This window comes from Amblyomma americanum, chromosome 1 (assembly GCF_052857255.1).
Source record: "Amblyomma americanum isolate KBUSLIRL-KWMA chromosome 1, ASM5285725v1, whole genome shotgun sequence".
In the NCBI taxonomy this organism is placed as follows: Eukaryota; Metazoa; Arthropoda; class Arachnida; order Ixodida; family Ixodidae; genus Amblyomma; species Amblyomma americanum.
This window is the reverse complement of record NC_135497.1, coordinates 504737137-504760921: the sequence shown is the minus strand read 5'-3', so window position 1 is coordinate 504760921 and position 23785 is coordinate 504737137. Positions and strand designations below refer to the sequence as shown.

Below are 23785 nucleotides of genomic sequence, written 5' to 3'. Positions count from 1 at the left end.
AAGCCCTCAGGTCAACGCTCTGGTGGACAACAGGGTCAGGTAGTCTGGGCACGCCGTGGTGGAGAGAAAGGCAGCCCCCAGGTCCGGTAATCCGGGGATGCCGTGGTGGATAGAAAGGCGGCCCCCAGGTCTGGTAGTCCGGGAAGCAGCGGAGAAGACCAAGCGGCCCGTGTTCTGAAGCTGCCGCACAGGAAGGGAACCACGGTGCCTAGGTCTGGTGGGCCTGGCCCTCGACGACGGCTGTCTAGGTCTGGTAGCCCGGACGTCTGCGGCTAAGGCCCAAGTCTGGAAATTCGGGGAGCCAGCAGATCTTCCCCACGTACGTCGCCGACCACGTTCCAACCGTTCTCCCTTCCACGCGCTCTTCGCCACGTCTCCTTCTTTTTTTTTTTCTTCCCCTTGAGCGTCTTCACCCGCCGCAGTATGGCGCTAGCTTCTGACAAAAGCCCCCTTTTCAGAGTTTTTTCCATAGGAAAAAATTACAATGTGGGGCAGCGGCACACAAGAGAGAAGTTGAAGACGCAACGAGAAGACACTGGTCACTGTTGAGCACGCATCACATCACATCACCCCACACACGCACGATAAACGGCCCCCAACGGTTCTCACAACCTCAGTTCGGACTAGAAAACACTGAACACCCGGCAGTCAACCGAACATAAGGGGACACAATAGAACACAACAGGGGAAGCCCCGGAACACACTCACAAAACATCAATACATTGACCATTATGTACCAGAGTTACAGGATGAGAACACTTCTGTCATTCATGCCCGGCTCAAATAGTCAGCACCAACATTCGCGGACCCTTTGATACGTTCAATATGAAAAGTGTACTCTTGTAGTACAAGGCTCCAACGCAACACCCAGCTGTTTAAGTGCTTGGCCTGAGCCAAGTATGCCAAGGGCTGATGGTCCGTTTGAATAGTGAACATGCGTCCATAAAGGAAGATGTGAAACTTGTCTACCGCCCAAACTAGCGCAAGACACTCTCGCTCTATAGCTGAATAGCGCGTTTCTCGGGGAAGGAGCTGTCGACTCGCATAAGATACGGGATGAAGGGTGCCGTCGTACTCCTGAAGAAGGACCACCCCGAGACCGGTACCAGAAGCGTCCGTGCGGAGAATGAAATCCTTTGCGAGGTCAGGCGCCTTAACAATTGGTTTGGATGTCAGGGCTTGTTTAAGCCTGTCAAAGGCCTGTTCTCGTTCTAGCGTCCACCGTACACGGTTGCCTTCCGTCTTCCGCGTTAACTCAACTAAAGGCTGAGCGAGATCAGCATAGTGGGGAATGAGACTACGGTAGTAGCCAGCCAAACCGAGGAAGGACCGAACTTGCTTTTTTGTTTCGGGTCTCATGGCAAGTTGCAGTTTTGCCACGATAGCATCTACCGGCTGGATAGCTCCATCACCCAACGTATGCCCCAGAAAAATAACGCGGGTTGCACCAATCTCGCATTTGTGAGGCTTGACTGTAAGACCAGCCGCTCGAATGCGCCGAAACAACTCTGTCAAGGTGCGCAAGTGTTGCTCCCAAGTAGCGGTTGCGACTAGGACGTCATCTATATAATGAGCTACATCTGGAAGGCCTACTAGGAGTGATCTCATAAGGCGAGTGAAGATAGCAGACGCGGTCTTGATCCCAAAAAGCATATACCGGAACTGGTAGTGTCCTGACTGAGTCGAAAAGGCAGTAATAGGTCGAGATGTTTCGTCAATAGGAACCTGCCGGTAACCCTTTGTGAGGTCCAGCGTCGAGAAGTAGTTCTTAGTGCCAACCTCCGCGAACATAATGTCCGTGCTCGGGATGGGTTCGGCGTCGGCGACAAGCACACTGTTGATACGCCGGAAGTCGACACAAGTGCGGTATGTGTTATCCGGCTTCTTCACAAGGACCAAAGGTGAATTGTATGGTGAGTGGGAGCGTTCAATGACCCCCAGCGCCAACATGTCACTAACTTCCTTTTCCACCACATCCCTCATGGCAAACGGTAGCGGGTACCGAGGAGTATTGATAGGTTCCTTTGTCGTCAGGTCCAAGCGGCATTGAAGAAGGTTGGTCCGCACTGGAACCTCCGAGAATATGTCACCGTACAAAGCCAGCAGCGAGTCCAGCTGGGCCACCTGGGAACTGTCTAATGCATTAGACATTTTGATGGCTTCAATGCTGACACCCGGCTTCGCAGCGAAGGTAGGTATAGGTTGCTCCGACTCAACCTCTTCCACGACGACGAATGACGATGCCTGGAGAGCCGTCACCGGCAGACGCTCTTGATACTTTTTTAGCATATTGATATGAAAAAGTTTTTCGCGTGGCCGACCTCAAGCCAGTAATCAAAGTCGTTCTTCCTGCCGGTCACAATAAAGGGGCCTTTCCAATGCATTAGCAATTTATTTTGCGACGTAGGCAAAAGAACCAGCGCGCGATCTCCAACGTGAAGGTGCTGGCGCGTAGTGCGCCTGTCATAATATAGTTTTTGCGACTTCTGTGCCTTCGCCAAGTTGTCATGCGCAAGTCGCAACGTCTCTTCTAGCCTCGCTCTCAAGTCCAGCACGTAGCCATATGTGGTTCTCGCTGACTCGCTTAGCTGGCCCGCGGTTCAGAGCTCCTTGAGAATCGTCAGAGGTCCTCGAACTTGTCGGCCGTAAATTAATTCAAACGGGGAAAAGCCCAGGCTAGCCTGCGGTGCCTCCCGGTACGCAAAGAGCAGAGGCGCGAGGTAACGGTCCCAAGCTTTGGGCTGTTCTTGAGACAACTTGCGGAGCATGCTCTTTAACGTCCCATTGAATCGCTCCACCAAGCCATTACACATAGGGTGGTATGGTGTGGAAGACAGATGCCTGATTGCAAGCATTCCATTAACTTCCCTCATTAACGAAGACGAAAACCTCGATGCTCGATCACAGAGGACCACCCTTGGAAAACCAATCCGTGAGAATATTTTGCAGAAGACCCTCTGCCATCGTGGCCGCGTCGATCGCAGGTAGAGGTATCGCGTCGGGATATCGTGTTGCGAAGTCCACCAACGTAAGTATATAGCGGTTTCCCTTGGATGAAGTGGGGTGCAACGGTCCAATCAGGTCTACAGCCACTCGCTCAAATGGTGTATCAATGAGTGGTAGACGACCCAGGGGGGCTCTCCCTAACTTCCCTTTGGGTAGTGTCCGCTGGCATGCGTCACAAGACCTTACGAACCTCTTGATATCCGCCTGCACTCCTGGCCAATAAAACTCACCGAGCACCCTTTCAGTGGTCTTGCGGATGCCCTGATGGCCGGAGAGAGCACTTTCATGCGCAAGTGCTAGGACTTGATTACGCAAATTTTGTGGTACCACAGCCTGCTGTATTGTTTTTCCTGGACAACACTGGAATGAACGGAATAAAATTCCGCCCTCGAAATGAAACGTATAGGCGGTGTTGTTCCTGCTTGGATAAGTCTTGCCAATTTTGCTCCGACACACATCCAGTGTGGTGTCCTCCTCTTGTTTCTTTCGGAAGGTGGGACTGGACACCTCCCACGCATTGAGGGATTCATCCTTGTGCGCCGGAGCAACCTTCGCCGTTCCCAGCATGGCAGAGTCTTCAGTCTCTCCCGTCCCCTCAGGGACAGTCAGATGTCTTGGCGGCCCCGTCCCGTTGATGGAAAATGGCTCCTTAGCGCCTGGCACGTTCCCAATGATGACGTCGTACAGTGGGGTCTCCAAGCACCGAGCGATGGATTTGCCCGTGAAATATGGCGACGAGATGAGGACCTCCGCCTCTGGGACCTTCAAACTACTGCCACCCGCCAGGAGTAGAGTAGCTCTATCTCCCGTAAGAGCTGCTTCGGGAACCAGGTCCCTCCGCACCATGATACTGTTAGTGCCGGTATCACGCAAAACAGAAACTGGCTGCCCAAACAGCTCGCCTGCCTGCACAGGCATGCTGACACTGAATCCAGCTGGCCGGTAACCCACATCCACACTGGCGACATTAGGCCAAACTTCAACCAAGGACCTGGAAAGATGCATACAACAGGCTGACACCTCGCGGCCTCCTGGGTTCTTGCGCCGGCAAGACTGTGCATCGTGCCCTTGCTTGCGGCAGACCATGCAGTACGGTTGTTTCGGCCGCGTCCTGCAGTCCGAAGCTTTGTGTCCCGCCTTATCGCACAGAAAGCATCGCACCTGTGTCTTGGATCTCGGAGTACTGTCCCTCGACGTCCGGCTGTTGGATTCCACCTTCTCCTTGAAAATGAGCAAATTAGTTTGCCGCTCAGCCTCCATAAAATTATCCGCAGCTACTGTGATCTCGTCGATTGTCTTACAGTCCCGTTCACGAATGAATATCGCAAGCTTTATGTGGCAGTTGTTCAGAAATTCTTCGGTGACAATCATGTCGCGAACCTCCTCGAATGTTTTGCCACTACCACTCATTTCCACCCAACGATCAAAAAAACTAAACAGTCTCGTAGCGTACTGCCCACCGGTCTCGCCGTCGTGGGGCTTACTGTGGCGAAATTTTTCGCGGTACCCCTCCGCGGTGAAACGGAACCGTTGCAGGAGCGCTACCTTAGCTTTGGTGTAATCTAGAGAGTCTTCTGGCGATAACCTTCCGAACACCCGAAGAGCTTCTCCCCCCAAGCATAGGCTTAACGCCGTGGTCCACTTGTCTCTTGGCCAACCTTGACCAGTGGCCACGTGCCCATATCACTTGAGGTACGCGTCAAGATCATCGCGCCCTTCATTGAAAACGGGAATGAGCCCATGAGGGTTGATGGCCCCAAACGATACAGCCCTGGGAACGCTTGGTTCAGCATCTGCAAGTCGCTCACCGCCCTCCATAAGCCTCACTCGTAACTCAGAAATCTGAGACTCTAATGCCATACGCTCCTTTGTGGCTTCACGCTCAGTCGCTCTTTCTTCGCGCACCTTACGTAGCTCTTCCTCCACCCACGCGCGTAACTCGGCGCCATGCAAGCCCATGCGCTCACCTAAAGCAACCAACTCTGACGCACTCATGCTGAAGAAAAAATTTCGCTGATCACCGGGAAAAAAAAAACATAAAACCCGCCGCGTCCTGTTGCGGACGCCAAATTTGTGATGGGAAAGAGAACTGTAGGTTCACATTATCTCAGCGTAAAAGGTCGAAGAAATAAACCCAGGCGGCATGTGGGAAAAAAGGAAGCTCTATTGTGAGAAACTAAGAGAAAAGGAGGTAAAAACACATAAACAGGAAAGCTGACAAAGAGAACACTCGCGACAGACAAAGGAAAGATAGAAGGACAAAGAGGAAGCGTTCACTCAACGTTCGGCGGAACGTTCATCGTCCTGAGTGTGCTCTGTGAAGGTGGTGCGTCGGGCGAGGAGGTGTGGCGGGGCGTTGGCGCAATCAAGCCCTCAGGTCAACGCTCTGGTGGACAACAGGGTCAGGTAGTCCGGGCACGCCGTGGTGGAGAGAAAGGCAGCCCCCAGGTCCGGTAATCCGGGGATGCCGTGGTGGATAGAAAGGCGGCCCCCAGGTCTGGTAATCCGGGGATGCCGTGGTGGATAGAAAGGCGGCCCCCAGGTCTGGTAGTCTGGGAAGCAGCGGAGAAGACCAAGCGGCCCGTGTTCTGAAGCTGCCGCACAGGAAGGGACCCGCGGTGCCTAGGTCTGGTGGGCCTGGCCCTCGACGACGGCTGTCCAAGTCTGGTAGCCCGGACGTCTGCGGCTAAGGCCCTAGTCTGGAAATTCGGGGAGCCAGCAGATCTTCCCCACGTCCGTCGCCGACCACGTTCCAACCGTTCTCCCTTCCACGCGCTCTCCGCCACGTCTCCTTCTTTTCTTTTTTTTCTTCCCCTTGAGCGTCTTCGCCCGCCGCAGTGTGGTGCTAGCTTCTGACATGGTGACTTCAATGCAATATAGTGTTCTGTTTCCATGTTGCTACACTTTAAACTTCTGTAACGCTTTTTAAATTGAATTGTATACCGGTATTTCTTGATAACTATCATATAATGTTTTTCTTTATTTCTCGTTATTGCTATGTTTTCAAAACTTCATGCACATGTCCCACTCACACAATAGCCCCATGTGAAAAGAAAAGCCTGCGAGGTACTTGAATAGATAAATAAATGAATCTTATCCTCAGACCAAATACCACAGTTCTGAATGACAGCAAGAAAGGCAGTACCTTGCGAGTGGACTGCACTACCATTGGGAAAGCTACTGAATAAACATCAACTCAACTTCAGGCACCGCAATCTTTGCTATACCAAAAGAAATGGGGGTTTTTATTTTTATCCAAATATTTTCACCAAGAAATGGTGCCGAGAAACAAGTTATATGAATGTTTTGATGATGATGATTATGGATTTTTATGGCGCAAGGGCGTCTATGGCCAAAGAGCGCCACGGCACAAGGTACTTTTGACTTCTCGTGGTGGGGTCAAAGACCCATTTCCCAAGCATTTCACCCTATATAAGCTGAGCACCAGACCAGGGGAAAGTTAGTACCCATAGTATCACCGGTGGGTACTCGGCAGCACTGGGGATCGAACCTCGCACCTCCCGCATGCGAGGCGGATGCTCAACCACTTGGCCACCGCTGCGGTGTTAAATGAAAGTTTTGTTGCACCGATCAACTAACCAGAATTTATACTGTTTTTCAAAATATTTAATGCAATGCTTGCCATGCAAATAACTCATGTTTTCCGCTTCTTCATCCGTTTCATGTGCATCAGGGCCTTCCGTGAAGCTCCTCGCTGCTGTTGGGCCATGAATTCATTAAACTTCTTCTTGTTGAAACTGCAACAGAAATATAAATTAGAAGAAAATTAAGCATAATTTCAGGACCATTTAAAACTTCCATAGGTGACGCCCATTACAAAGAGCCAAACAATATACAGCCAATGTTAGAAATTATTTATGAAGTGTACACCGATTCTGAAATTCAACAGTGTCCGAAGAGTCTGCCAAATGTCCCATATAAGCCTGAGATATAAATGCATAAAATCAATCTTGATGTATTCATTAACAGTTATAGCAGTGTACAGATATCCAGTAGCCCTAATTATTTTTGCGACCAACCATGTCAAACAGGCCATCAGTTTGACAGGCCACCAGTTTGAGGCACTAACATCCTGTTCTGAATGACATCTGTGAATGTCAAGTGTATGGCCTCTTGTCTCGATAATGACATTAACTTCTAATGATCTAGACATGGTAGTGTGGCTTAAAATTGACTTCTGGAGGTTCCATTTCTACTCATACATTGATTTAAAAAAATTGGTGCTATTTTCCAAATTCTGAAAGGGGGGGGGGGGGATCGATTTAAAATCGAAACCAAAGCATTGCACCATAAATAAAAGCGAGATAAACAAGATATCAGGCATGCTAAAGCATGGTTGCATTTTTACAGCGCGGCTCCGTTGCATCGCTCTTGGTGCTGGCCTTGAGCAGCTGCTATGTCAACGTGCAGAACCAGCATCCCCCCCCACGTGCGGCGGCTGATTGTGGCTGTCAATAAGCAGCAAACCCGCATCAGCCCACTCCCCAAACATGGCCGCAGATTGCGGCTGCTGATAAGCGGCGGCAGCCAATAACGTATTCGCGTTCAACTCTTAATAGGCATCGTCCAACTTTTTTTTTGTTACTTTCAACCGCACACTCGACGCTCAAGGAACCGTCGATAGTTGATGGAACGGCCGCTGTTCCAATCGTGGCGGCACTGCCATTCGGAACTGCAGCAGCACTGGGGAGTGTCGGCAGCCGACGGAAGAGCCGCCGCCGCTCACGCGTAGTATCTGTTCGACTCTGACACATTTGACTACTGCCAGTCGCGTTTCACAAGTTTTAATGTAGTGCTTCGTCATTTGTGCTCCGGGTCCAGTAAGCGACCGGCGCTCATTCACGGCTGCATTCAAGATGGCTGTCATTCTTTACGCCGAATAAACGAACAGCACGCCGGGCCGCAAGTTCGACGTTCGGAACGGGCAATACAGGTGTGGGAGCTGCAGCGAGGCAGAATTTTCAGCTGTTCCATGCGATGTCGTGATGTGGCTGTTCGCGAAGTGCGTGATTTCACTGCACGGCGATGTTACAACGACGAGCTGTGGAACCGCAGCAGCGATCCAACAGCAGCGCTAGTGAGGACGATGGCGCAAGTGTGGACGACTAGTCCAGTGAATAATACATTTTCGTTTCGGAATGTGCCCATGGGCGCGCGTGCATGGCAGCTGATAGCAGCTGGCGATAAGCGGAGGCCGCAGGATAGCGCTATCGCGCTCTATTATAAAAGGCCAAGCGTAAACGACCTCGAAGTTTGTTTCTTTTTTCAGAAATGTGGTGTGAGGGGCGTCAACTTACATTCGAGTCGACTTACAATCGTGTAAACAAGGTACATTTGTTACATGCTGGAACTGCCATCATACTGCTTGCCGCACATTGTGCAAAGAATTTTATAACCCGTGAACTGCAGGCACACACTCGTCCTGCACGCACACTTTCTGGTCACCAAAGCCATGGTCGAGATGCAGCTACTCACTTCCTGGTGCACATTGCTCATTGCATAAAATGAATTAACAGCTTAAATCATTTAATTACATTATTTACATTTTAATTCGTTTAATGCCTTTCTGGAGCCCACAATGCGAAATTAGCTTTTTTTAAACAGAATGCACCACCAAAGAAAACAAAATAAATTGCTCCTCTTTCAGGCATGCATGGCGGGCATGAACAGAACTTGGCACTAGTGCAAAGCGGGAAATCTGCAAATGCAAGCAGCAACAACCATTTCATTCAGAGAATGGGTTCAAACTAAATCTGGTCTCTGCCTCTACACGTCAACGGTTCCAATGATACCACAGGACTTTCAGAAATAGGTAAACGTCGGCATTGCAGAGCCAACCACCATGCGACAGTGCTTAACACATTTCAAAGAATTGAAATAAGCCTTGTTAAAGTAGCCTGGGAACATATGCAGCAATGGTGCTGTTGTGACCACACAAATGCGATTAGACAAGTGCACCAGGACACCTAACTGATCACTGACAAAGGCCGCACATTGTGCAAAGAATTTTATGCTAACCCGTGAACTGCAGGCACACACTCCTCCTGCACGCACACTTTCTGGTCACCAAAGCCATGGTCGAGATGCAGCTACTCACTTCCTGGTGCACATTGCTCATTGCATAAAATGAATTAACAGCTTAAATCATTTAATTACTTTATTTACATTTTAATTCGTTTAATGCCTTTCTGGAGCCCACAATGCGAAATTAGCTTTTTTTAAACAGAATGCACCACCGAAGAAAACAAAATAAATTGCTCCTCTTTCAGGCATGCATGGCGGGCATGAAAAGAACTTGGCACCAGTGCAAAGCGGGAAATCTGCAAATGCAAGCAGCAACAACCATTTCATTCAGAGAATGGGTTCAAACTAAATCTGGTCTCTGCCTCTACACGTCAACGGTTCCAATGATACCACAGGACTTTCAGAAATAGGTAAACGTCGGCATTGCAGAGCCAACCACCATGCGACAGTGCTTAACACATTTCAAAGAATTGAAATAAGCCTTGTTAAAGTAGCCTGGGAACATATGCAGCAATGGTGCTGTTGTGACCACACAAATGCGATTAGACAAGTGCACCAGGACACCTAACTGATCACTGACAAAGGTGCAAACATGCATCTATGTGTGAGCAAATAAATTTAGGCATGTGGAAAATGCAAGAAGGATTAAGGAAATCTGGAAAGTGTTTTACACTGCTGATACACAGGTAATATTGTAAGCCCATCATTGCTCACTCAACAGGCACGTAATCACCTTCGTACGCGGCAGTCATAGGCAAATCAAGGTAGCAGATGGACGTGCACATGTGCATCGATGACATCTCATTCTGAAGGCTATAAGAATGTCTCCAACTGATGCAGCTGACCTAGAGAGTGTTGCTGAACAACTACTCAACACCAATAAAGTCGAGTTAGCGAGCAGCTGTGCAAAAATACCGTATAAATGCGTGTAAGAGCTGCACCCTGTTTTCCCAAAGGAAACAAAAAAAAAACCCTGTCAGGGCCGCACCCAAATTTCCCACGACGTGCCGTGGCCTCCGCGATCAGCTCCGGCTGCGAGCAACAGCGGGCTTGATCGCGGAGGCGACGCATGCGCACAGGAGCTTCCAGGTGCCGCCCACAGATGGCGCCCTAGGCCACAGCTCATCAGTTGACAGCCATGCGGTGACATGAGTTGACAGTTGACAGCCTCATGAGTTGACAACCTCATGAGTTGACAACCTCATGAGTTGACAGTTGACAGCCGTGCGGTACGGACGCTTGTCTCGGTACTCTTCGGATTATGCGTGGTGACCGGGACCTGACGGACGGACGACTGCGAGAGCGCGTGACTACGACAAATCGATGAGTTATTTCCTTTAATATTTTGCGAGCTTAGATTTAGGCTAGTTTTAGATCTAGGCTAGTTAGGTGAAGTGCTCGCGAAAGAGCAGGTCAGTGACCTATTGGCGGGGCTTTTCCGGCTGACCGCTATAGATCTGCAGGGCTCACTTGTGAGCCAGGTAGCTAGCATTCCTTTAGTTAGTAGAAGACAGGTAGTTAGTATTCCTTTCTAGGTGATTGGCTTTAGCGGTAGGCAGAATTTTATTTGAGCACGTGGTTGCAAGTGGTTTTTTTTCTTTTCTAGCATTTTGTGGTAGGAATAATAGAGCGCTGCTAAGATGGTCAAGCAACTGAAGGTTAAATGCAAGGAGTTTTGAGACGTTGGGTGAATCTGAAAGAAACGCGGTTCGAATCTGTAGAGGAAGCCGAAGGTGCGGATTTTATGTGCAAATGCTGCGTATTAGGTGCACACCTGGACAGGGCTGACGAAGCAAACACCAGCCTAGCGCTGGTGTTTGCTGCAGGTAGAGAGGGCACAGAAGCGCAAACTCCAAGACCAACTTAGTGAATAGTTGACCGCAAAAATGGCTGACACCGCCAAGCGAAGCGACATTGGCGGACATTCCAGCGCCAGCCACGATGATGGGGCCTGCGCTGGCATGGACAGCGATAAGGAGTTAGGTCAGGCGGGTTCAGACAGGAACAGCTACGCACACGTGGCAGCTAGGAAGTCTGCTGGAGATGGAGAGAAGGGGAACAAGATAACTTCCAGGAATGAGGTTGCAGCCACAGATAAGAGACGGCATAATAAACCGGAAGTTAGGATGGAGGAAGCGAGTACCCAAGAACTTATCGGTAGTGACTCAAATATGAGTAGGTGCAAAAGAACTATAATGGAGCGTGTAAAGGGTGATAAGCGGGTAGCAGTCGGGGCATTCTCAGGCAGGAAAATGGACGCAGTACTGAGCGAAACAAAAAAAAAACGAACTTTCTAAGAATGTTGAAGAGCGCAATTTGGTAGTTATAGCGGCGGGACTAAATGATGTCTTGAATGGTGAAGCCGCGAAAGTAGTGGAAAGATTAGCGGAAGGAGTTGACGATTTAAGGGCGATAGCACAGCAAGTCCAGATCGTGGTGTGCACAGTTCCGGAAGTGCAAGGACGGAACGGAGAAATTGCCAAGGACGTTGTGGCTGTTAATCGGGAGATATGGAAGTTAAGCAAGGAGAAATGCTTTGAAGTGGCAGATATAAACAGGGAAGTGCATAGAGCAGGCTTTGGCGGAGGCTTTACACGAGATGGCATCCACTTTAATAGAAGGCTAGGAGCCGAGATCGGGTGGCGCCTGGCAGGCCGGGCAGTAGCTTTTTTAGGGGGTCCACTGCGGCTCAAGGCATAGGGGTAGGTAGAAGCAAAGTAGAAAGTGTAGCAGTGAAGGCTGACGCCAATAAAATGGCCACTAGGAGGTCCAGGAAGAAAACTACAAAAAAGAAATTTAACACTAGGATCAGGTACATAAACATGCAAGGCGGTAGAAAGAGAGCGAAGTGGTTAGAGATAGAACAGCAGTTGAAGGACGAAGAAGTAGGTGTATACGCGCTATGCGAGACACATCTCAGGGATCTATAATGGCTACTTCTGGGAAGGGAGCAACAGAACAACAACGGAGAGGAAGAGAGGAGGAGTAGGTATGCTGATACATCAAGGAACAAATTGGCAAATAATAAAATCAACTTGCAAAGAACATGTCTGGGTATCGGGTACAAATGCCGGTAAAAGGACATGGCTAGGAGTAGTTTATTTAGGGACAGGGGACAAATGCAGGCAAGAGAACACGGATCTAGTGAAGTGTCTCAATGACGATATAAAGCAGTTTGGAGAAGGCGGCAATATTATTCTGTTGGGGGACATGAATGGCCACATCGAGGATCTGGATGGATACACAGATTATAACGGGAAGTTGATGCTAGACTTCTGTGAGCGACACAACCTAGTTATTGTAAATAGAGAAACTAAGTGTGAGGGACAAATCACATGGGAACCCCGTAACAGGCAAACGACCATTGACTACTGCTTAATCTCGCAGGGGATGTATAGCAAGCTCGCAATGATGGAAATAGACGAAGAGGGGAAGTGCAGCCTCGGTAGTGATCATAAGCATATTAGTCTACAGTTTGAAGCCCTGCTCAAAAGAGAAATGAAGGGGAGTCAAAAAGAGTGCGGAAAATTAAATGACGAACAAATAGCGCAAATAGCGGCATGCATAAAGGAAGCAATAGAGACACATCCCATGGAAAAGTGGGATTATAATATGTTAGAACTCCTCGTTAGTACAAAAATAAAACAAGTAAAAGGAGTAAACCACTGGAGAGGAAAGAGGAAGCCACGAAGTTGTTGGAATAAGGAAATAAGAGAGGCCATCGAACAACGACGGTTGGCATCACGGGAACACAGAGAAGCAAAGAGGGCGCAGTTATCTGAAGAGGAAATAGGCCGAAAATGAGAATCTTATCGACAAAAGAAACAGGAAGTGCAGGTCTTCGTCCAGGCTAAAATAAAGCAGTCCTCTGATCACTGGCTGGCTGAAGTTCGCGATGCAACTAAACGGGGGCCAAGAAAATTCTGGAACTAATAAGCTGGCTGGGAAAAGCGAATCACAGAAAGCAGGAACAGATTCGCGATGCCGAAGGAAAATGTTTAGAGGGAGATGACGCTGTGAACTACATTTCATCAGTTATAGCTGAGTCATTTAAGAAAGACGATAGAGTAATCACCCCAAATGAGGGAGCAACACAGGAACGCACAATAGAAAACAGCGTGGAACTGACGAATCTTAACTGGAAAAAGGTGGAAGCAAATATTCCAAGAAGCTAGACACCGCAGCAGACACGGGACAGAGAAAGAAGACGACACAGGGCGGTACTTGCAACTCCCTGTGTCGTCTTCTTTCTCTGTCCCGTGTCCGCTGTGGTGTCTAGCTCCTTCATGTCTCACCAACTGGCCTACACATCTACCCTCCTAAAATATTCCAAGATGTACGTCAGCAGGGATCGACGAAATTCCAATCAAGCTAATTAATGAACTTGGCCCAAGAGGCAAGGAAACGCTGACAAAAGTATTGGAGGCAGTCATAACGAATCAGCAAATTCCGCACAGCTGGAAACTGAGTAAAATGAATTTGATTTATAAAGGAAAAGGCAATAAGACGAACATAAAATCCTTCCGACCGATTACGATAACATCAGTTACATACAGGCTGGCGATGCAGGCGGTGAAAACAAAAATGCAGTCATGGGTAGAAAGTAATAGAATACTCGGAGAACTTCAGAACGGGTTCAGAAGTGGTAGGCGCTTAGATGATTGCCTGTTCGTGCTTACCCAGCGCATAGAAATAGCTAAGGTGGAAAACAGACCTCTGTATTTAGCCTTCTTGGACATAAGCGGTGCATACGACAACGTGAACAGGGAACTCCTGTGGAACATATTAAAAGGTGAAGGTGTCAGTCATGAGGTAATTAATTTTCTACTGGAAATATATCGAGAAAATGAAGTTGAAATAACATGGGAAGGAATTAAGAGTACAACAACTATCCAGATACACAAAGGATTAAGGCAAGGTTGTCCTCTATCACCGTTGCTGTTCATGTTTTATATGATAAGTATGGAAAGAAGGCTACAAGGAAGCAATCTAGGTTATGATCTGTCGTACACATTAGGCAGAAAGGTTGTTGAGCAACGACTACCGGGTTTAATGTATGCAGACGATATTGTACTGTTAGCAGATAGCCAGGAAGATTTGCAAACTTTGGTGAATTGCTGTGGAGACGAAGGAGACAGTCTAGGTTTCAGTTTTAGCGCAACTAAGTCAGGTGTGATGGTTTTCAACGGCACAACTGATCAGTAGCTTACAATACAAGGCCATGAAATACCCCGAGTGGCCGAATACAAATATCTCGGGGTATGGGTAAACAACGGGCATATGTACACGGAAAAGCACGAACAGTCTCTCATAGCAAAAGGGCGAACAGATGCCGGGATAATGAAACATAGGAAATTGTGGGGGTAAAACAGGTATGAAGTCCTCAGAGATATTTGGAAAGGAATAATGGTGCCCTTACTTTCGGGAATGCGGTTCTATGCTTAAGGGCTGCAGTTCAGTCACGATTAGAAGTAAATCAGAGAACTGTCGGAAGATTAGCACTAGGTGCCCACGGGAAAACCACAAACGAGGCAGTACAGGGGGATATGGGCTGGGCAACATTCGAAGCACGGGAAGCTCAGAGTAAAGTACTATACGAAGAACGCCTGAGGAAATTTGATAATAACAGGTGGGCGGCTAAGGTATTTAAATACCTGTACAGAAAGAGCTTTGACACACAGTGGCGGAAATGAACTAGAAAGCTGGCCAGTAAGTTTGCCAGAGATGCAAAAGGAGAAAGAAAGAGCATTAAACGACAGGTTAAAAACGTCGAAGGTAAAAATTGGATAGATTCAATGGAAAAAATGCATAGTGTAGAACTATATCGATGCTGGAAAAGGCAGATCAGGAAGGAAACGTTTTATGATAACTCGAGGCAGTGCCCTCCTCTTTGAAGCTAGGTCAGGGTGTCTTAGAAAGCGCAGCTACAGAAAAAAATTTAACGAAGAAGATGGCACATGTGCTGTGTGTGGTAAATCTGAAGAAACAATAGAACACCTCATCCTAAAATGCGATGGTATCCATCCCGATGTCGATGCAGGCACAGTCACTCTTCCTGAGGCCTTAGGGTTTAGAGATAACAATAGTCATGTAAATAAATCTGTGGTGGAAATAAGCAAAAAGCGATTGGAGGATTGGCGGCACAAAAGCAGAGAGGTGACATAAGTTTTAAGGTGTAGGAAGACGTTTTTTCAAAAGGAAATGGCGAATTGTATTAACAACTTACAGCAGAGTAAACAAAAATAAAGGGAAAAAAAACTGAGCATAGTGGCAACAACCACTGCCCCGTTTCAAAGGGGACGCTCCTACCTTCCATCCATCCATCCATCGTCATTCATCAACATTTTCCTCCGCTGTGAGCTCCCGCTATCCACATCGGCATCAGTATCTCCAGCTCCAAACATTAGTGGTTGTCAAAGGCATGGGAGTTGTGGTAGCGTGTTAGTTCACCGTAGTTGTGGCTTTCGCGTGCTGCCGCCTAGCATTGCAATTTTAGCACGATGGGCAGGCACCTTAATAGCTACGCGGCTAGGAGTTTGCTGTCCAACGCGGCAAGCGTGCGGCGGGCAGGAAATTCGACGTGGCGGAGAAGTGTGTCCGACGATGGTGCAATCAAAAGGATGCATTGAGGAACACAATGCTGCAAAAAGCACGCTTTTCGAGGCAAGTCGTGCATGTTTCCCAAACTGGAAGAAGAGCTGCTGTGCGAAGTGATGGAAGTGTGGAACAGCGGCTACGCGTTACAGCAGACAGGCTGCGCGACTTCTTGTGGGATGAGCACGCACCAGAGCACAGCAGCAGCTCGGAGTCAAAATACTCCGCGAGTGATGACTGAACGTAGAATAAATGCCGCTCATTCCTTGGCTGGCGTGTTTTTACTTAACTTTTTTTTTGCACATTGCGTGTACGGGCTGCACCCCGAAAATTGACTTTCAAATCTGCAAAAAAGTGCGGCCCCTACACGCCTTTATACGGTAGAACTGCAAACATTTGATCCGGTTTCGTACCGCTGGTCTCCCAATTCAAAGAGACCACCAGCAAAATCAAGTTTCATAGCCAAGCAGTAAGATCGGCACAAAGCATGTCATGGCCCTTCAAGGTCCTTGCATTTTTCAGATTACAATGGAAACCAAAATCCGACTTCAACTTCATATTTCAAAGTATTTGTCTAATACTGACTTAACACCACTATGCAAAGAAAGAAAAAATTCAATCGCGAGGGTTTTCTGAATACCTACTTTTTGGTTTTGTTTTGTATCCAGACTTGTTAAGCACAACTTGCTTTGTGGACAGTTTTGATCGGGAAGCAAAGTGCCCATATTAAAGTGGCAAGACTGTATATGGATTGCTCACCTTGAGAAGCTTAAGCTGCTGACATACATTTTTTTTTTTTGGCATAACATCAAATGAGATGCTCGTGAAAAGAGATACATGAGTTAGCACCTATTAGGGAATTATACATGAACCACCTTGGATTTAACTATGGTGATGATTCTTGGTTTGGTATGGTTTATGGGGGTTTAAACTCCAAAAGCGACTGAAGCTATGAGAGACGCCCTAGTGAAGGGCTCCAGAAATTTCGACCACCTGGGGTTCTTTAATCTGCACTGACATCGCACAGCACACGGACCTCTAGAATTTCGCCTCCGCTGAATTCGACCACCGCAGCCGGGATCGAACCCGCGTCTTTCGGGCCAGCAGCCGAGCGCCATAACCACTGAGCCATCGCGGCGGCTCATGATGATTCTTGTTTGTACCTTGGTTTCCTCATTTCGTAATTCCATGTTGTCACAACCTAAGCCGAAACTACTCCTCTTGCTCAGTCCACCATTATGCAAAGGAAGTTGTATTCAGTCACCAATTTGTCATGAAAATATTTATTGCAGACAAATGTCCACATAGCTGGCAGAAAATTTTTTTTAAAAATGACAGCACTCCAGAAGAGATATCAGCACTGCGCACCAAGTTTTCGCAAGTTACACAGTGCCGCTGGCCAGTCGTAACCTGAGCACACATCATCACAAAATGCTTTGTGACACCACCACCTCTTTGCAGCCACTGCGTAGGTCCTGCATCGGTTTGAAGACCGCTCTGTCAACTCGATCAGCATAGATGATTACTGAACTCAACTAGAGGAACTGTCGCTCACCACTGCTGCATGGGGCGAAGCTTGCAGTTGCTCTGAACACTCGTAATACAGTCAAACCCACTTATAACGATACCGGTTTTAACAATATATCGGTTACAGCAATGAAAAGCTGCTGCACGGTCCATTTTTGTATGTTTTCTATGGCAAAATAACCCGCTTACTACAATGCCCCCATGCCGCATTATCGGTTATAACAATGAAGTCTGGCTCCTGAGTGCTTGTGCCAAAAGGTAGTGGAATGCGAAATCCTTGAAAAAAAAAAAAAAGAAAGAAATTCCAGCCTCTGCACCCTCCCCGCCGCACACTCATACAATAGAACCTGTTTTCCGGCCTTCTCCGCATCGCCAGCCTCGTGCGTGCCTCTCTCCCGCCGCCCTTCCACCCCTCCAAACACAAATGGGCTGCGCCCATAGCTCTACGCTGCGCCACCCTCCGAAACACGAATGGACCTCACCAACGCACCAACAGCGCTGATCTGCTTGCTCGCCCCTCATTCTGCACAGTTCTGCCAATGGATTTGATTGTTTGTGTTAGTTGATTGCATCGAAGTCGTTCCTGGCCACATGGTTTCTCAGCCTTGTTTGAATCACCGCCGAAACGGAAGATGGCTGAATTGCCTGCTGATTATTGGACGACGTTGCCGGTGAAAAGAAAGTGCACGGCTATCAATTTGGAGACGAAGTGCAGTATCGTGAAGGACTACAAAGACGGTAAGAAAGTGTATGACTTGGTAAAGAAATACACACTATCGCAACCGATGGTGTCAACGATCATCCGCTCTGGTTAGAACTTCCACAGAGAAAAGTGCTCGTTTGACAGTGGGCGCAAACGCATTCGACGAGGTGCCTATAAAAAGGTGGAGGAGGCCCTCTACGAGTGGTTTCTTGGTGCCCGTGCCCAGAACTTGCCTACCACTGGGCCGATTCTGGCCACAAAGGCGGAGCAGTTTGCCCTGCTGATTAACAATGTGGACTTCCCATCAGGTGGCGCCTCAAAGAGAGGCACGGCATTGTCTACAAAGCCGTCACTGGCGAGAGAGCTTCGCTTGACGTGGAGGCAAAAGAGAAATGGCTGCAGGAAATGCTGCCCCGTATCCTCGACAACTACGTTGACGCCAACGTATACAATGGCGACGATGTGGGGCTGTTTTCCCAGATGTTGCCCTCCAAGACGCATGCCCTTAAAGGAGACACGTGCAAGGGTGACAAAAATAGCAAGCTGCGCCTCACTGCCTTTTTGTGCGCCAACATGGACGGGAGTGACAAGTGCCCCGCATTTGTCATTGGGAAGTCAAAAAATCCCCGCTGCTTCTGCGGCGCTGCCAGGATACCAGTACGCTACCGTAGGAATCGCAAGGCATGGATGACGTGAGAACTTTTTCGCGAGTGGCTGTTGAAGTTTGATCAGCGCATTGAGCGATTGAAGAAGAAGGTGGTGCTTGTCCTGGATAATTGTAGTGCCCACCAATCCATGCCCAAGCTCTCAAACGTGGAAGCTTTTTCCTGCCTCCGAACATGACGGCAGGCTTGCAGCCCATGGACGCCGGCGTGATCGCCAATTTTAAGGTGATGTATCGTCACCACGTCCCGAGCAAGTTAATCTTGTTGATGGACGTGGCTGCGCGGACAAGAAGAAGAGAGCAACCAGACTTAAAAATCAATCTGCTGATGGACTTGCAGTTTATATTTGGTGCGTGGTCCAAAGTTGGCGCTTCTAGAAAGTGCTTTAGGAAAGCATGCATTGTCCAAGGCAGGAGTGACTTCGACGAAGCCTGCAAAGTTCCCACTGATGAAGCGATGCCAGAACTTTGGTCCGCAGTCGATGAGGATGCTTCACGACTCGAACAGTTTCTGCATAAGACGATGCATTAGTAACATCAGAACTTCTCATCGATGAGGCGATCGTCGCGAACGTGCTTGAATAGGATATTGACGACGACACTGACGATGACGACAGCAGCGATGACGCGGTAGAGCAGGTTGCCTCAAAGCTGTCCTCACAGGAGGCCCTGCAGTTGATTCAGTCCCTCCGGGGCTTCGTTTTCGCGAGGGACCTTCCGCTGCACTACATGGAGTACCTGGATGCCATAGAGAAGGATGTCAGCAAGCTTCACGTGAGGCAAGCAAGGCTGACAGACATGGGATTTTCTCGTGCAAGTCAGTGAGAAGTACGTGGCGAGATGCTTGTGGCGGTTTCACCCCAGCGTTTCTTCAGGATTTCTCAAGCTGAGGGGCGGCCAAGGCAACCTTCTCGTATTTTTTACAAGGCCCCTTTCGAGGCCACCAAAACGATACCTCGGCTGAGCTCGCATGTCACTTGCCGTCCGTGACCCCTCTTTGCAGTTGTTACTTTTTTTTCGTGCAACCCGTTTATAATAATTATCGGTTATAACAATGGAATTTTTGTGGCACTTGAATACTGTTATAAGCGGACTCGATTGTAGCAACATGCGGCCAATGTAATACGTGTCACGGCATATCTACCACCACCTAGACCTCGCTCCCCAGTTCGATCCACGGAAGGCCATCTTTGCCCTGGCAAAAGTGAGTCGGCACAGATTTCTTTTTTTTTAAAGAAAAATATCGCACTGCATCGCTTCTTTCAGTGTACGATGCTATAGTTCTGAAACTTCTTCACACATGAAGTCTCATGTGAGGAGACCCAGAAACAGCGAAACAAGTGATGAGCGCAGAATTTTGCTGCACTGCAAGAACGGAACTATCACGCAGACTGAATCAAGTGAAGCGCGCATTTGTTTCAGAGCATGGCCAGAGCGTCATTTGAGTCGCCTTCGATAAATAAACAAAGAAATGACCACGACAACACAATCGACACTCTAAACGGCGTGTAGCTTTGCTGGCCGATATCTGCCGCCACTCCGGGCAGGCGGCAAAGCTCCGAAAACTAAACTACGCGGCCACACTCTCCATCAGCCTATCGCCGGGAGCCTGCCGATTGTCAAAACACCTGCAGTTGCGCACATGTCAAAGGAGCGCCGAAAGAATGAAAACATGCTGTTCGAGAGCCCATCCGAAGTGACCAATGCAAGCCCCTGAGCATGCAAATAAACGAGCTTCTGAGGCCATTGTCTTACACAAGCGTGTGGCCAGACTCTGGCAGCAGTTCGGATTATCCGAATTAAAGTGGGGTGAGGAGTAGGAACAAACACTTATTTAGTTGGGTCGAATTAACGATGTTTCACTGTACAATGCTCCAGCTGCTGCTGCCGCTAATTTCACAGATGATACATATTCCTCTCTCGTGGCAGTGCAACATACCAGCAGCAACGGTGTTTTGTTTACAGAAGTTTATGTTTTTCACAAATTAAATTTATTTTCCACAAAATCTGAGGCAAGATACGTAAAATCATAATACGGGTTCAAATTCATACATTTTATGGAAAATTCGGAAGAGTTGGCAGGAATGCGTGCACCACTCGAGGTGCTCAATTATCCCCCTAACATCATTATTAAAAAAAAAAGTGCTTGAGAAGCGTCTCTCCTTAACGACTGGCCAAACCCTTAAAGACGATACATGCTGTAGATGAGGTGCCTTGCTTCCACTTACCGCCTAAACTCAGCGTCAGCCAACAATTCATCGACCATTGTCTGCTTGCGGTCCTTCTTGGGCACCCTGGCATGGTAGAAGTCTGCTGCCGAGTCCATCACTGTCCCCATCTGACAGTGCACAACAAAGACCAGAAGTAAACATAACAGCTGCACAATCATCTCTGAGCCATTTAATCATAAACATTTGAGTCAAAATTACTTGTTCTGCCCACTCCTTGTTTCCCTGTGTAACAAGTCTTCATACACTCATGCCCCGCTACAACAAAAGCCACTACAGTGAAATTTCTGCCACAACGAAGTATTTCCGATTCCCGTCAGCAAACCATACAGCGCAATGAAATTATTTCCCCACAAAACGAATAATTTTCAGAGCGAGGTTCCACTTCAACAAAATTTTTCCACGTAACTGCCCATTTTTTTCTTGTGCCTCCACATATGTGCCTCCACCTAATTAGGCTTCACCGAAAACAGCTTCCAAAGACAGTTAGCACTTTCAATATAGCGCAGCTGACATCCTCTGCTGAATTGGAATTAATGTGCAGGCATGCATGCATGAATATGCGAGGCAGCGCACAACTGCCTGCGACGGTTTTGCCAACAGCTAGGACTCCACAACTGTGAACAGTGGGTATTGGTGCAAGACAGCTTTTGGCTTTTTGGCTTGCTTCTCTGACGAAGGCCTAACAGAAATTAGTTCTGCGTTAAATCAGTGCGAAGCTATCGTGTCGACAGAAACCAGTGAAAGCGCTGAACCTTTTATGACAAGTGGTGGCTAGTTCCAAAGCGCATTTTCCGAGGTTTCATTGCGGAACACATTAGGCCTAGCAACACCGAGCCAGTGGCACGCAAAGATCTGCTGTTGGCGTGCTGGTGGGCACCACATCGTTGCAAGATGCCTGACGTATCGCGTGTCACAAATAGTTTTTGAAGAATCGGAGCGACTGCATTTTCCGCACATTGTCTACAGCATCAATTTCAAATGCAAGTGACCCCTATTAACACGCACTGATGAGAGCGCACGAGTGCATAGCCAGCACCAAAATGCCTCCAGGCAATACGGACTTGGTAAGAATTATCACAGGGCGAAAGCGGGGCTTGTTTATAACGCCTGCGGAAAAAAATTTAGTTATGATAGCAAATGCAGCAAGTGCATCTACTACGCGAATACGTCCACTGTCAGATTTACGGACTACCAAGAAAATCATGCCACGGCACCGTTTCGAGATGGCGAAAGAGCAAAGCTGATAGATTTTGGAAAATACATGTTATTCATTAACTATCCAGTCCAATCTGTCGGTGTTCTGGCTCGATTTCACGACAAGAAAGCTTCTGCTCCTATAAAATTTTTTGAGGGTCCCGTGAATTTCATTCTAACGGGATACAAGTGCAAACGCAATAGGCTATTGCAGCTTGCCTCACCTCTACAGAGTGAGGAAAGATAGTCCAATACCCAGTGGGCACAGGCAACACAAGTACGATAGTGTCACATGTAGAACTGCTTACGTTCTAGCAGGGCCTTCCTTGCAGGCAATTGTGCAATAAGGCCTCATAAGAAACAAACGCAGATATGTAAAAGTTAGAGAGCAGCTGCAATGTGTGCCAACACAAGCTGTCTTTATCACTGAAATATATATCACAAGAACAAAAGGTAGCAAGTTATGTAAAAAAAGAAAAGCATTAAAGAAGCATGACAAGGCACTAGATAATATGCAAGTATCTTGAAGCAACACGATATATTTTCCAGCCACAACAGATTTTTCCACACTAAATGGCCAAAACTTGCTTGCCTACACTATATGTGTATTAGAACTGGGTCTTTTGGAATTTTGTATTTATTGATAGTTCACCCCCATCCTAACTATGCAGTGGTATGTGACTGCATTGATTGATGGCGAGTCTTATGTACAGCCTGTGTTACCGAGTGAATACACCAGACTGCATGAGCATTTAAACCTCGATGTAATGAGCTACACTGCAACGATGTAACGAAGTTTTGTTGTGTTGGGTTTTATAGCATATAGGCAGCTAAGGGCATCATGTGCCAAGCTCAAGGTATAGAACAAGTTTCCTGTAGAATGTTTACAAATGTGAAATATTATCAGTGGTGTAGATTGCCTAAAAGACTGTACTGTCTAGTAATAACAGAGGATAAGAAATTTGGAAATGGCTAAATTTCAGGGTTCATAGCAGTTTTAGTTGAAAAAATTCAAGGGTATTCAAGGACTTTCAAGGCCCTGGCATAGCAATTTCAAGGACCTCAAACAATGTTGTGCTTAGCAGCTCAGACCAAAAAAGAAATTCTTCAACAACAAAATCATTCATTTTATTGAAAAACAAAAAAGGAAAGAGGCATATACTACCTTAAAACACATTTCCTTGAAGCATACCAAGAAAGCGCTTTAAGTTTTTCCGCAATTGCACAACCAATTGCTTGAAGGTCCTGCATCTTTTCTTTCGCAGTTTTTCTAAGACTGTTTGATTTCACAATATATGTGATGTCATTTGCTGCTTCAGCTTTTTCAGAGTAACTGCGTGCAGCTGTCGTCAAGTCCGCAATAGTTTTTTTTCTAGTTTCTTTTTCTTGTGTCTGTTGGCTTCAATTTAGTTTTCAATAAGGCTTCTCTTTGACTGCCTCAACTGCTGAGCTTCTTGCTGCTTCTGTTCCTCCAGGTACACTAGGTACCGGTTCCAAGCGGCTGAAGTAGATGTCCGCAGCTCCTTTGTTATTGCAACTTTAAGGATGCCTCCCACTTTATTTATGGCATCACATACAATTCTTTGCGACACGTAAGACATTTCCTTCATGTTTTCAATGGAGATGTGGCGATTAATGCTAAATCCTCTTTCTACAGTAGCTTGACCATGACTTAAAATAAGCAGAACTTTGACCACACCCCAGAGGTTTGAGCATGAGGTACGGAACTTCAAAAGATTGCAAAAAAAACTCATCCAAACTTTTGGAATGCTTCTCGAATAATCCAAGGGTGTGTTTCTCTTCCTGGAGCAACTCTGTGTA

The 23785-nt window shown here is 47.6% G+C and overlaps 1 protein-coding gene across 2 annotated transcripts in view; it reads right to left on the bottom strand.

Annotated features, from left to right (window-relative positions):
* Positions 1–23785, bottom strand: part of LOC144116143 (deoxynucleotidyltransferase terminal-interacting protein 2) — a 136832-nt gene that overhangs the window by 57335 nt on the left and 55712 nt on the right. Inside the window, exons 6-7 of one of the 2 annotated variants that reach the window (XM_077650848.1) lie at positions 20768–20877; positions 6650–6764 (exon numbers count right to left, since the gene is read on the bottom strand). In XM_077650848.1, the coding sequence (XP_077506974.1) occupies positions 6662–6764; positions 20768–20877 (213 nt within the window). In that variant the 3' untranslated portion in view covers positions 6650–6661. Of the gene's footprint in view, positions 1–6611; positions 6765–20767; positions 20878–23785 lie in introns of those variants that run through there. The other variant, XM_077650847.1, reaches the window with a different exon arrangement.